General features: G+C 36.5%; 1 protein-coding gene across 1 annotated transcript in view; it reads left to right on the top strand.

Moving 5' to 3' along the window:
- Nucleotides 1–14,620, top strand: part of ADGRV1 (adhesion G protein-coupled receptor V1) — a 456,854-nt gene that overhangs the window by 46,775 nt on the left and 395,459 nt on the right. Inside the window, exons 18-24 of the mRNA XM_046668226.1 lie at nt 98–227; nt 3,117–3,197; nt 4,591–4,730; nt 6,800–7,409; nt 10,649–10,864; nt 12,363–12,578; nt 13,293–13,537. Coding sequence (XP_046524182.1) covers nt 98–227; nt 3,117–3,197; nt 4,591–4,730; nt 6,800–7,409; nt 10,649–10,864; nt 12,363–12,578; nt 13,293–13,537 — 1,638 coding nt within the window. The remainder of the gene's footprint in view (nt 1–97; nt 228–3,116; nt 3,198–4,590; nt 4,731–6,799; nt 7,410–10,648; nt 10,865–12,362; nt 12,579–13,292; nt 13,538–14,620) is intronic.

Here is a 14,620-nt window from a genome sequence, read left to right as displayed (position 1 = left end):
CTTGTAACAATTTGAGACAAAGTAAACACTCTTATTTTGCACATTCATATACAAAATAATTATAATCTCATGGATAAATCTTTTATTTGTGTTTCAGGGTATTGCTGGCACCTTAGAATTTCAACCAGGAGAAAGATATAAATACATTTCTGTTAACATCACCGATAATTCTATCCCTGAATTGGAAAAATCTTTTAAAGTTGAATTGTTAAACTCAGAGGGAGGAGGTAAGACTTGCGACTCAAAAACATCAAAACATTTGCTTGTCCACCCACCATGATGATAGTACATTCTATTAAAGAAATTCGTTCCTTTGAATTAACCTTATTATTTTTTTAATGAGTGAATGACTAGTTTTTGGAAAGAGTATCCTGAAGGTTAATAATTGCTTAAGATATATGGTAGACAATTTCCAATGGATAGACCCTTTCTTGGTAAAAAGGAAATTTCTATCTTTCTACATAAATTTAGAGTATTAGTTTTAGAACTTAGTATTCAACTCATAGTTTTATTTACATATACTTTTGCTGTGAGGTTTGGTTAATTCTGAGTTAATATGTTTAACATTTATTATAAGGACAATGTCTATTATGCTGTTTTTTTCTCCTTTTATTATCTATTGTCTTTTCCTTAAGTAGATGTGCTTTTAGAATGAAATAGCATAATTGTACTGAATCACCAAATTATGGTTGTCATTCATTGCAGGTGCCCCTAAAATCACCTCTCTCGTTTCTTCCTTTTTTCAGTTTTCCCAGTAGTTCCTTTAGAGCAATCTCTAGGTGTAGCACAGGTAAAAACCAGTCCTTTTGGATAATCTATTATGAAGTGATTATCAATAAAGCAGGTCAACAATACCTTATCCTCAATTCTGAGATTCAGAAAGCTCTGACTATCAAAGATTTTTGGAGTCAAAATTCATTTTATAGCAAAACTCATCTGCGTTGAAGTAAAGCTACGTATAATCTTTATTTATCCTGCTTAGATTAACTATTTATATATGCTTCCTTGCAGAAGTATTAATGTGTTTGATTATCAGATACTACTAGGGGTGTTATAGAATGCATGTGATGTGCACCATATTACCTTTATAAATGTAAGAACTTGAGATTTGATATGGCATTCATCTGGACAGTCTCTTCCATTACAAAACCCAGGATTATTATCTTATTATTGTCTTCAGATTTTGATGAAAAAAGTTGTAGTACCATATAAGCCATCCAAAGGGAGAGATTGGGTAGGCCAGAAATATTAAACTTGTCTTTTAGTATGTAGTGAGACTTTGGGGTAAGTAGGCAAAATTTTCCCAAATTTCTCTTCCCTGTATTCCTACAGCTCAGATAAAAGCAAAGGAGGCCAAGCCGGGGGATGATTAAATAGCGCCCCAGCTTGGTTGACTGCCTAAAATAGTAAAAATACGCTGGGTGACCAGTTTGGCAGGTGGCGTGTAAAAATCCCAGCTTTGCTTGTCCTCCAGAGACAAGTGCTCACATCTCCAAATCATTATTTTCGTGACAGGACTTCACTAATCAAAAGTCATTATAAAATATTTGAGAAGTTGTTTTTTGTATCACTTATAGCTGAAAATATTTATGTAATAGAGAAAATGTTGGTGATCATTCCCGAATATTGATTAATAATGAACATCGAATATTCTTCAGAAATATTTGTGATCATACTGATATTTGTGATTTTATGTAGAAACTTCTTTTCATGTCCCTAGAATATACATTGTTATGCATTAATTGGGCATGAGTACTCATTTGAAAACCAATCTTGCAGTTTCTTAGTAAACAATAGTGACAGAGAATTCCCAGTGAGTTGAGATTGGAGGTACAGGAATCTAGACACTGGTCTCCACTCTTTGAGTCATAGCTAGGGACTGCCTAAGAAGTGAAATAGCTTGTAGAACTCAATTTCTTTGAGGGTCAAGGGAGCGTCCCTTATTCCATACAGTTTTGTCTATAAAACTTATTCTACGTAAAAATAGCCACCTGAATAGATGTTTTATGCTAGCCAGAGTACATTAGTGTTGAACTTCACTCCTTTTTCTCATGACTTATGGATAATATGGGGGCAAAAACACGCACCAGATACTTCCTGCAATCCATTTCGCCTCTTAAGTCTCTAAGATGATTTCAGGATTGGGCGCCATAGATTCTCATGTCTGGTGTATCCCAGTCCTGTTGAGGAGAAGGACAGAAGCACAGAGCAGATCTTAGCTAGCTTGTCAGTCAAGGATACTGGTAGAGGCACATAGGTACGGATGTGGCTTTGCCTCTCTTAGTCTTCTTCTTTTCCATTGCTGACATCGCTGCCCTTCCTGTCTTCATTGTTTACAAACATTTGGTAAAATAATGGGTGGGGTATAAGATGTGTTGGAGGTGAAGGTATAACAACCTTCTCTTTATTATAGTCCTTACGTGTTGCCAAGGTACTTTATTTTTTATGGTGTTATCTGTTTGATATTTGCAGCAGTTCTATAAAAGGCAGCACCTTGTATAGGTGAGAACAGTGAGGTACCAAGAGGTTTAGTAACTTGCTGAAGGTTTTATAGCTGATAATTCTCAGGGCCGGGGCTGAAGCAGAGTTTTTTAGACTACTTGTCTAGAGTTCTTTCCACAGTATCAGTGGTAAAAGGGTGATGAAGTCTGAGAACCATAAGTGTGGTGGGAATTTGAATGTGTGGCTGGAGGGAAATGTTAGATGCTTTTCTCTAATTTTGAATTGTTGGTTGTGAGCCATAGGGTGACTGTCACAGGCGTGTAGGCCTAAGTGTTTGATTATATACACACACAAATATTTAAAATATTCAAAACAATTTCATTGCTGTAAGTGAAAATTTAAAAATAAATTGGTTAAATTGGCAGAAATGGGAAATACCAATTACAACTTACGTGGAGTATTTCCTGAAGCTATGAGTGAAATTTTTATCAATTGGTAGCCTGACTAATGTTATATCACTTAACATAATCTATTTTCTGTGGAAGAGTGCATGTCATTGGGTGAATATTAGTGCATTTTCCTCTTTGCTGGATATGTTTTAAGAGCTCTCAATTTTCTCACTCTGTCAATGTGTGTTGTGTGGGTTGTGTCTCTTTGTGTGTCTCCTTGTGAAGTGACTGAACTCTTTAGGGTTGATGGCAGTGGTAGTGGTGATGGGGACAAGGAATTCTTCCTTCCAACTATTCACAAACATGGTAAGCAGCTGTTCCAGCGCCCTTTACTAGTCTACGTTTTAACTTTTCCTTTTAGAGACAACAATACTAACCATTTATGGAAACCTACTATGTGCAGGTCCTTTATATATTTTATCTTATTAACCATCACAGCAACTTAATGAAGTATTATTTGCTCTGTGCTATAGTCACCCAGCTAGAATGTGATCCCGTCAGAATCAAGTCCTTGCCTGCCTGCGAAGCCCAGATTCCCCTCTCTGTATGAACCTAATTTGGTTTCCTGATTCTAATCGCAGTGGAAATTTTACTTGAATATGATTTACAAAAATGATTATTGAAAAACATTTTACATAGCTTTGAATAACTAAAAGGAGAGAAATAGGACATATTTTCATGTTAAATGTGCCACACTGATTTTCTGTACGAAAGGAACCATGAGACTTTATATGAAGTGTTTAATCAAAACAAATAGGAAAAAGAAATTCAGAAGAAAATAAATGGGGAGAGTAAGTTGCCAGTTAATCGGAAAGACTCTTGAAAAGAGGATGCCTTTTGAAGTAGATTCATGTAGAAGCATGGTTCAACTTTTTACCTCAAATATTTTTTCCTGTTAGATGAGAAAACAGAGAAAACTTGTTTATTGAGGGAGAAGTCTTTCTAATCCTCCAATTGTCCTTTTTCTTAATACCAAGCTTTATATTTTGGTGTCAGAACTCATGTTCCCACCCCTCTTGTTTCTAACTCTATCAACGCCTTATGTAACCTCTGTATTGAATTACTCTGCTACTTTTGGGATTGTTCATTGTCTTGTCTGTGTACGTTAATACAACGTAAGAGTTTACCATACGTCTCAGGAAAAATCTAAATACTTCTTTAGATCTTGACATCTTTTTAGTTATAGGATTGGACTGTTTGGGATCAGGGGAGGAGGTAGATCTATCTAATATCATAATATGATGAAAAAAATAGGCCTAGAGTTAATGCACATTTGGAAACCAAGAATCTGTTAGTCAGATTGAGGGAACTCGTGGGGAAACCCCTGTTTCATAAAGGTAAGAGTCATTTTGGCTCATGTTCTTCTGAGGTCAGTAAGGTCGTGGGAGACTTTCCTCATACACCCTGTGTGGAAGAATGTTCTCTTTCACAGAGAAGAAAAAGAAAAATAAGTTTTCCTTATTCCTCCTCAAGTGCTTATGTGGCACTTGTATATCATGTTGGTGCCAAAATAGAGAAAGGTCATAAAAGCATGAATCTGTGTGGCAACCATTTGTGTCTGCCTTTCTTTCTAAGACAAATTAGAATGTACTCAATGAATGGTACAACTCTTTTCAAAAAGTTGTTCCTTGCCTTTTCCTTTGGTTTGTAAATTACTAATTAACATTTTCTTGCTGTTTGTTGGGACGTATTCATGCAGCCAGTCTAGGAGTGGCTTCCCAAATTCTAGTGACAATTGCAGCCTCCGACCATGCTCATGGTGTATTTGAATTCAGCCCTGAGTCGCTGTTTGTCAGTGGAACTGAACCGGAAGATGGGTACAGCACTGTTGTATTAAACGTGAGTACATTTGCTCCCCCAGTCCTGGTTCTGACTGTTTTATTGTCTTATGAAGGTGTGCTTTATGTTACTTTTTTTCTGTTTAGGAGGAGGGGAATAAGCCTAGTGGCACAGACAATACAAACTGATAATTGAATAGTGATTGGCATTTGTCTTTGTATCTAGTTTTACATCCAAACTCATGATTCTGAGGATGCCTGACTCTTTAAGGAATATAATGGAGCTCTACCACAGAGATTTTTGTATTAATTCAGATAGGGTATAGTAACAAACATCTCTGAAATCTCCATGTCTTTTTTTTTTAAAGATTTTATTTTTCCTTCTTCTCCCCAAAGCCCCCCCGGTATGTAGTTGTGTACTTTTAGTTGTGGGTCCTTCTAGTTATATGTGGGATGCCGCCTCAGCATGGCTTGATGAGCGGTGCCATGTCCGCGCCAGGATCCAAACCAGTGAAACCCTGGGCTGCCAAAGCAGAGCGTGGGAACTTAACCACTCGGCCACAGGGCCAGCCCCTGAAATCTCCATGTCTTAATACAACAAAGATTTGTGTTTAGCTCATGGTATATGTCCAACTTAATTTGCCACTCATCAGTCACTTAGGGACCAAGGATTACAGAGGTTCCATCTCAACAGATGCTTTCATCCTTATGGAGTGGGGAGATGAGAGTGTGGAGAACTGCATCCTGGCTCTTACAGCTTCTTTCTGGAGGTGATTCACAGCATTTCCACTTACGCTTTCTTGAACAAAGCAAGTCACATGACCATGCTAATGTTAGTGGATGGAGAAGTGCAATTAGTATCTCTCTCCCAGAAGGAAAGAAAATCCAAAACATTTGTGAACAACAGTAATAGCAACATGTTATGTTGTGTTTATGTGTTATGTTATGGTGTGTTTATGTGTGTGTGTGTCTACTCTGCATTGTTCTCATAGGAATCAAGTAGGATTCTCTTGTTAAGTAACTCAGAGGATTTAGAAGCTTCATCAGCTTCCTCAGATTTTATACAAATGATGAAGAAATGTCACTCAAAATATATCATTTCTGTACTCTTAGGGCAGACTTTCAGTAAGGTGTTGTGGAGTAAACTGAACAACTTTAGAAGGGCAACTAATGACGCAAAAAAGAAAAAAAAGGGATTAAGGGAAAGAATCAAGTTTTATAATACTCCTGTCCTAATTTTATTTTGAATGAACTTTCATATTTTAAGTAGAAATAAAAATTACTTTTAGTTGGGACTTATTTGGAGTGTTTTTTAAGCTTTTTGTTCTTCTTAACGTATTACTGACAAAAGCATTTCTTCCTTCTTAATGTATTTTATATAACCTAGAGTCAAATGTTTTTTGCTGAGTTTGTTTTTCATATTATATTGAAGATAAAAGGAAATGTAATTTGCTTTAAAAAATGAGTTTTATGGTGAACTTTTCAGAAAAATATCACTCATCTGTTCCTTAGAATGAAATATATACCATCTTTGCTATGAATATGAAAATTTTCATGAATGTGCTTAAATATAATAAATTGTTAGTTACATTTGCTTTATTACTAATATATAGTATAATAGTAGAAAAGATACAGCTATAGTTTAGTTAGAAGCTAAAAATGTTCAATCAATCTATTTCATGCAACACTATTTTTTTGTTTTTTTTTCTGCTAAGGAAGATTTGTCCTGAGCTAGCATCTATTGCCAGTTTTCCTCTTTTTTTGCTTGAGGAAGATTAGCTGTGAGCTAACATCTGTGCCAATCTTTCTCCACCTTATATGTGGGTTGCTAGCACAGCTTCGCTGATGAGTGGTGTAGATCTGTGCCTGGAATCTGAACCTGTGAACCTGGGCCACCGAAGTGGAGGGTGCTGAACTTAACCACTATGCGATGGGGCCAGCCCCAACAATCACTTTTAAGTAGGACTCTCTGAGGGTCTTCAAAGATGGGTAGTACATGATCCCTGCTTTCAAGAATCTTAGATTCTTGAGAATGGCTTATAATATCCTATTATCATTCTTATTTATAAATCTCTAAGTCAATGGTTTTAATCCTTCTTTTAATACATTTTAATATTAAATATTTTATAGATTATGAGAAGTCATGGAGCTCTTTCTCAAGTGACTTTGCTTTGGAGCGTAGACTCTGATCCTGATGGTGACCTCGCCTTCACCTCTGGCAATGTCACATTTGAGATTGGGCAGAAGAGTGCCAACATCACAGTGGAAATACTGCCGGATGAAGAGCCTGAACTGGATAAGGCATTCTCTGTGTCAATCCTTAGCGTCTCCAGTGGCTCTTTGGGAGTTCATACTAATGCCACACTAACAGTTTTGGCTAGTGATGATCCTTGTGGGGTCTTCATTTTTTCTGAGAACAGTAGACCTATTAAAGTTGAGGAAGCAAACCAGAACATCACGTTGTCAATAATAAGATTAAAAGGACTCCTGGGAAAAGTCATAGTCACATATGCAACACTGGATGATATGGAAAAACCACCTTATTTTCCACCTAATTTAGCCAGAGCAACTCAAGGAAGAGACTATATTCCAGCTTCTGGGTTTGCTCTTTTCAAAGCCAATCAGAGTGAGGCAACAATAACTATTTCAATTTTGGAGGATGATGAACCAGAAAGGTCTGAGTCTGTGTTTGTTGAACTACTCAACTCTACTTTAGCAGAGCAAGTACAGAATCGCCCAAGTAAGTAACTGTTCGTGTGTCATTATTAAACTAGAGGTAAGAATTCTAAAACAATAGATTAAGAATTTGGTGTAGTAGAAAATTCTATAAAAATAGTAAGCCCTAACCTTGAAAGCATCATCTTAGAGAAGTTTATCTATAAGGCAAATAGAAGTGGGACACTTGAAAATGTGAAATCCTGTTTTAAAAGTCTGTTACAGTGTCAGCCTAAATCTTTAGAAGTGTTTATGCAATCCAGTGTAACTGGCCTCTAGTACTATTGTACCAGATATTGTAGCTTCTAAAACTTTCTGGAATCAATCTGGGGATTCTAAGGACAGTCTTGGTAGCAAGAACCTGAGCCTCTCTTACCTTGATCCATTCTGGAAGATTCCTTAACCAGCAGAGGCTCTTTGTGTTGGTGAGGAGCATGTGGATCTGGCAACTGCATGAGGGAAGGGGGAGAAGGCTGTGTAACAGTAAGAAATCCTGTAAATTTGTGGGTCACTGTGAGAGTCGAGAAGAAGGCAGTGGTTGGGGATAAGAATGAGGAATGAGGAGTGAGCCATGTTTGGTATAGGATCTTGTACAGCAGCTTCTGTTGGAAAGTAGCAGCCACTCCTCCTGGGGTTGTGGCTCAGAGGCTTTGCAGAGAGAGTCCAGTGGCTACTGGTAGAGAGCCCAGCTTCGGCTCATGGAGCTGAAAGCAGTTCTTGTATATGACTTGTTCATTAGTCACCTCTTCCTGAAAGGATGTGTAATTTTAGAAAAGTGTTTTAAATAAAAAGAAGAATCTAGATTTCCTGGATAAGGGAACAAGTAAAATAAGAAAGATTAGTGATATTAATTTAATATTAGTTGTAGGGCAATATTTATAAGAAAACAAATAAAACTTTCTTAAGGAAACTGGAGTTACATAGTCCAAAGAGTAAGATTCCAATATCTGCATGTTGACTATGTTCTGCCATAAAGATTAAGTAAATTTCTTCACCTTACCACAATACCTAGATGGATATAGTGTATAGTGAGCAACATTCTTCCCAACATTATAAGCAACTGTAGTCCAAGTTTATAGAAGGAAATTAACTTTACAGGACAACTAACATTAAATTTTCAGATGATAGTCAAGGTTAAAATTCCCGCACAATATCTCATCCCTTTTTTTCTTATCAAGATTTAGGGCCAGTTATAATAAATACATTGAAATAAAATGAAGTAATTAGTCTTAAGTAAGTAAGACTTAAGTATGATTCTTAAGTAAGAATTATAAATACAGCCTGGTTTTCAAGGAACTCACAGTTTATAGAGTGAGACAGAAATAAAACCAGGAGGGAGTATCACACACAGCAGTGACCTGTGGGTGCTGGTGTCAGGTGTCTTATGTTCCCGTTTATAGTAATAAACTGTTGGACATAATCTTTTTAAGCCCCAGTTTCCTTATCTATACTACAGAAATATCATGGGGCTTAAATACAATAATAGGTGTGAAAATTAATCCAGTGTCTGGCACATGGTAAGCATTCAATAACGTGAACAATTATTATTAATAAAATGGTATATGCTGAGTATCAATGTGCTGTGGGATGGGGAAAACAATCAATATGTATTTGATGCTTGATATGTTCCTGAAGCACGCAGCATACTTGGGACAGTTCAGAATAGGCATAAGCTATGATCTGAAATTATTAGAGAACAATTAAGTGCAAATCTGTGTGATATTCACTCAAATTTTAATAGGCAAAATCAGTATAGGACCTGATAGGGTCCCTGTTACTCTGCTCTGAGTGTAATCATCAACTTTCAGGAGAGCAGTGTGAGAAGACTGGTGATCAGCACCTAGTGAGGGCATAGGGCTTATGGCAGGATGGACAGTCTTGGGTAGATGAAGGTGTTGTGGTACCCAGGTTGATGAAGAGTTGGATATAGGGAGCAAGAGATTAGGCAAAGCTTTATAGCATGCCTCTTGATTGTGTCCACCAGTTACTAGTCTAATACCTCAGGTGACTTACTCAGTGTCTTTGTGCCTCTGAACCCTCATCTGTAAAATGTGGACAGTGTTTCCTACCACCTAGGAGGTGTGGGACTGAAATGACTTGATACAAGAAAAGTGCTTGGAGCCATGCTGGCAAATAGTGCACACTCAAAAAATGTACCCCACTGCTACAACTCTCTGTGTTACTGGCATTCTTTTCTAATTTAGTTGAATCTAATTATAGTATATTGATTTATTTTGTGATTTTTACTATGATATAATTTAGCTGGTCTTGGCCTATTTTATTGAAATTAAATGGTACATTCTTTTTTTTAAAATTATCTGGCAATGTTGAATTTTATTCATTATCACATATTTCCAGATACCACAATGGTTAGTGATATTCTGAATTTGAATTCAAAATTGTTTACTTTTAATAAGAGTTTGTTGATGCTTCATTAGTATTAAAAGTTCTCTTCATATATTGTTTGGCAAGGGTGCTGGTTGGAATTGAACCTAGAAAATAAATCAGCGATGGTTTGTGGAAGGTCCTAAATGCCTTCAAAGTAAGCTTTGCTCCCTCTAAAATCAGTGGAAAGTGAGCAGAGATCCTTAAAAGGATGGGGCCTCTCCATTATCGCAATGTCGAGGTAGCATTGAGGCTGACTCTGCTTTCTGGATGAGTTAGCTGAGTGACTGGTTCACGAAGATAGGGTAGGAAGGGACAGGTTTGTGAGGAAGGACAGTGAAGCAGTTAGAGAGGCAATAATTTATTCATAGTATGATGATTTGCAGCTGATCTTTGAGGGCAAGGAGCTAAATTACTTTCCTACTCAATTTTGGAACTGAAATATGTTGTCTTTTAAAAATTTATGGCGTGCGGGTAACTAATTAGAACAGCGTAATTCTGTAGGTTTCATCATTACCTGTTGTAATATTATGCAACGTGTTGATTAATTATACTCTAATCATTTTTTTGCCTTTTGACAAATTTCTAATACTTATTAAAATATCCCTGTAGGGTAACTGTTTTTTTCCTAAGGATTCTATAATAAAAATTGCCCTAGAATTTAAAGTTACAAGACAGTAGGGACTTTCTGTTTATTTTTGTATCCTCAGTGTCTAGATTAGTGCTGGTACATAGTAATAAATATTCTTTGATATAAATAGTAGCGAGAAGACACCAAATGATGATCCCATTTGGCTGATGAAATCTTGCTGAAGCTTCTTGGTAAATTTTGGCCAGTTCTTAGAATTTTGATATGTTCATTTTTCCTCTGTCTTGCAGTTTCAAATTCTCCACGCCTTGGGCCTAAGGTAGAAACTATTGCTCATCTAATTATCATTGCCAATGATGATGCCTTTGGAACTCTTCAGCTCTCAGCACCAGTTGTTCGAGTAGCAGAAAATCATGTTGGACCCATTATCAACGTGACTAGAACGGGAGGAGCATTTGCAGATGTTTCTGTGAAGTTTAAAGCCGTGCCAATAACAGCAATAGCTGGTGAGGAAAGACATCTGAGGAGCGCTGAAGTGTTTTAGAGGGAAATTGTATTCTTGATTAACAAAGCCACTCAAAGATGTAGTTAGAAAAACCAACCAGAAAACAATCATACTCTCGCATCTGTGTAAAGACACAAATCTAGAGCTTTTATCAGATATTTGTGACACTGATTTTGCAGAATTTGTAAAAACTGTTGGCAAAATTGTATAGGAATTTAAAAGCTCTGATGACCAAAATACATGCAAACTAATGAAAAGTGAACTAAGGAAAGCCTTGTTAGGCTATCTCTGTGCATACTTTTTAGTGCCTGTTTTTTGAAAGGGATTCATGTGTAAATGATACGAGGAATGCAGGATAAAATGTGCAACCATGTAATGACAGTGCTTGGCAACAGTATTCTCTTTCAACCCATTTATCTTGCTTGTTTATTTATGAACAACGTGGAAAAAGCAATGGTTAGCATTAACTATTTTATGTACAAGCAAAAGAATTTCATTGCTAAATGCAAACATTAGGAGACCGCCTTCTTTGGTGGTGCAGTTACAGCATCTAGAGGGAGATTTGCCTAAGAGCTTTTTAATTAGAATCTGTCTAGGAACATGACTGTGAATGGATAGGATAACATGCTTGATTTTTTTTTTTGAAATAAATCATGTGGCTATGATACTTGCTTCAAAAGATAAGAAACCAGGCTCACCTAGTCCCTAAGTGGGGTGTGTGTGTGTGTGTGTGTGTGTACGTATGTACATAACGTATGTGTCTGCATACATGTGCAAACGTTTGGGGTAGGCAGTCCAGAGGAATACCTGACTGTCTGTAGGGAGCTTAACCCATTGACAGACGGTGGAGATTGACCAGTGTTCTAGGAAAGTAGCCCTCAGCCTCCATAGGAGGCCTCTCTCCTATCCCCATCCACTGTTTGACCAGAAATAAAAGCTACCCTGAGCAGTAGGCAGTAGCAGCTTTTAATCCAACTTTGTGGGAGATTCCGTAATTTCCAGCTATAACATCAATGATGCTGACATGTCCGTATCTGAGCAGCAGTGTAATTTATCTCCCCAGTGAGATCAGAATTCTAGTTACGTTCTTTGTTTTAAAAGTATTGTATGTAGATTTTTTTTCTTTTGTAGGTAAGGGGCTATCTTGTGATAGTGACTGACTCTTTATATCTGTGTCTATGTTTATCTCCATATCCATATCTATATCACCCATATCTGTATACAGCAAATAGAACAAATTATGTATACATCTTTCTAAAAATGAAGGAATGAACTTGAACACCCTTAGAAGGTCTTTTCCATTATTTTGTGATATCAAACCCATTTTTTTCTGGCAAGAGAGGTAAAATCTTGTTTAGAATAAATGTAGTTGATATCTTCAAAAAAGTCTTTCCAAGTATATCCATGAAATTTGAGACCTCATAGTATTTCCCTACTATATGGCTGTTTATTATCCTACTTTGGAATAAGTGGCGGCATTTTGCTTTTTGCCTTTGTAGGTGAAGATTATAGTATAGCTTCATCGGATGTGGTCTTGCTAGAAGGGGAAACCAGTAAAGCTGTGCCAATATATATCATTAACGACATCTACCCTGAGCTGGAAGAATCTTTTCTTGTGCAACTGCTGAATGAAACCACAGGAGGAGCCAAACTAGGGGCGTTAACAGAGGCGATCATTATTATTGAGGCCTCTGATGACCCCTATGGATTATTTGGTAACCAGACTAGTTTGTGTCTCTCTTTTACTTGTCTGTATAGATCTGACATTTCTTTGTTTTTATAGACTCAGAATTTATTGGGTCATGTTTCCTTTTTATCTTGCTATTACTGACTTATAGGACATCTGTGTACATTCACTTTCAGTATGTAGTGGTTATTAACAAAAGAAATCAACCTCTTAGCATGAATATGAAAGTCGTAAACTTTTAGGTCATATCTGGCTCCTAGATGTGTTTTGTGGATCTTAGAAAATTCTTAAAAAGTTTTGTTTTTTAATTTGATTCACAGAAATTTACACAAAAATTTAGATTTCTAGGCTTTCTTCATAAGTAGGAAAATCTGGCAACATTGGGCCCCCTTTCCTGCGTAGAATCAGTCATGGGAGCAAAATAGCAACTGCCCCTTTGGGGACTGGGCTTGCGCTGTGCTCTTAGCCACGGAACTTACTAGACACACTTCACTGATGACTGGTATAGTCTAACCCCTGTGAGCATCTGAGTTTATGATTTCTGCTTCTATCATAATGAAAAATAATTTGGAAATTTTGGCAGGCCTGACCAATTTGTATCACAGCACATTACTCTGATTTTGTGGGGTTTAGCTACTTAGGTTGCTTAGCGGGCAAGAAGAATTGACTGTAGCATGGCAATTGGTGAGTTCTGTTGACTCAGTTTCCTTTGTATTTGAAATAACTCTGCTCTGCCCTTCAGGTTTTCAGATTACTAAACTTATTGTAGAGGAACCTGAGTTTAACTCAGTGAAGGTAAACCTGTCAGTAATTCGAAATTCTGGGACACTCGGCAATGTTACTGTTCAGTGGGTTGCCACCATTAATGGACAGCTTGCTACTGGCGACCTGCGAGTTGTCTCAGGTAATGTGACCTTTGCCCCTGGGGAAACCATTCAAACCTTGTTGTTAGAGGTCCTGGCTGACGACGTTCCGGAGATTGAAGAGGTGAGAGGAATGGCTAGTATAGAATGACACTGTAAATCATACCTTGTCTTATAGTGACTAGAACAGATGGCTGTTATTGTGACATTTATCAAGCATGTCAAATTATTTCTACAGGAATGTTCAAAATAGGGTAGTGTGAAAGTGATTCTCTGAAACAAGAATATTCTAGAAATAGGTCTTGTACACATAGCAGTTTACTATGTACAAGTTTACAAGTGTAAGTTGTTTTGTACAATTACATTGTATTTTTCAACATTTTGGTTAAATGATTAAAGATATATACATCTGTCATAATTTTTGCTACATTGTTCCATATAAACTGTTAATTTGTTTGTATCCAGACTCTCTTTTGGCTTGAGTGTGGTCAGTCAGCCTTAATTAAGTGTAGATTTTGACTTCTCACTTGTTCATTCATTTATTCTACAACAGTTTTGAGAATTTACTATGTGGCAAACACCATACTGGATATATCTGCCTGATAGTTATTTTTGCTGAAGAAGCAAGGTGGCAAATAAAATAGAGTCTCAGTGGGAAAGTTGATTCATCACTAACATATATTGGCTGAAGATAATTTTATTTTATGAAAGTCAAGTATTAGTAAAGCCTAAATCTCATAAAATTGCATATAATACCATTTATTCTTTAATAGTATCAAATTTTCATAGAAAGCAAGTCCCTAAAATTTCATTTGAATGCTAATTGTGTCATCATTCACTTCTAAAATATTAGATGTTAGTTGACACATACAAAACATTTCTCTTCTCTCTGAATTTAGGTAGCATTATGAAGTGATGTTTTTTATTTTAAATTTTGTCAGAGAATTTCCATTTAAGAGAATGTGAGAAATAAAGCATAATTGATTAACTATTCATAAAACGTATACATGATATTTTCCCTAAATGAAAAAGGTATAGGATGTAAAAGTATATTATTGAAGTGGTAAACATAAACAGGGATCTTAAAATGGATTCATAGGTTTATGTAACTTAATGTTAAGGAAATTAGCCGATGTTTCTTACGTGTAATCATGCTCTGTTATTAAATGCTGATAATGGATTATTCTGTTACATGTTGGGTTTGTAA

Source organism: Equus quagga, chromosome 7 (genome assembly GCF_021613505.1).
Source record: "Equus quagga isolate Etosha38 chromosome 7, UCLA_HA_Equagga_1.0, whole genome shotgun sequence".
Taxonomy (NCBI): domain Eukaryota; kingdom Metazoa; phylum Chordata; class Mammalia; order Perissodactyla; family Equidae; genus Equus; species Equus quagga.
The sequence above is the reverse complement of the archived record's forward strand: the minus strand, read 5'-3'. Positions and strand labels throughout refer to the sequence as shown.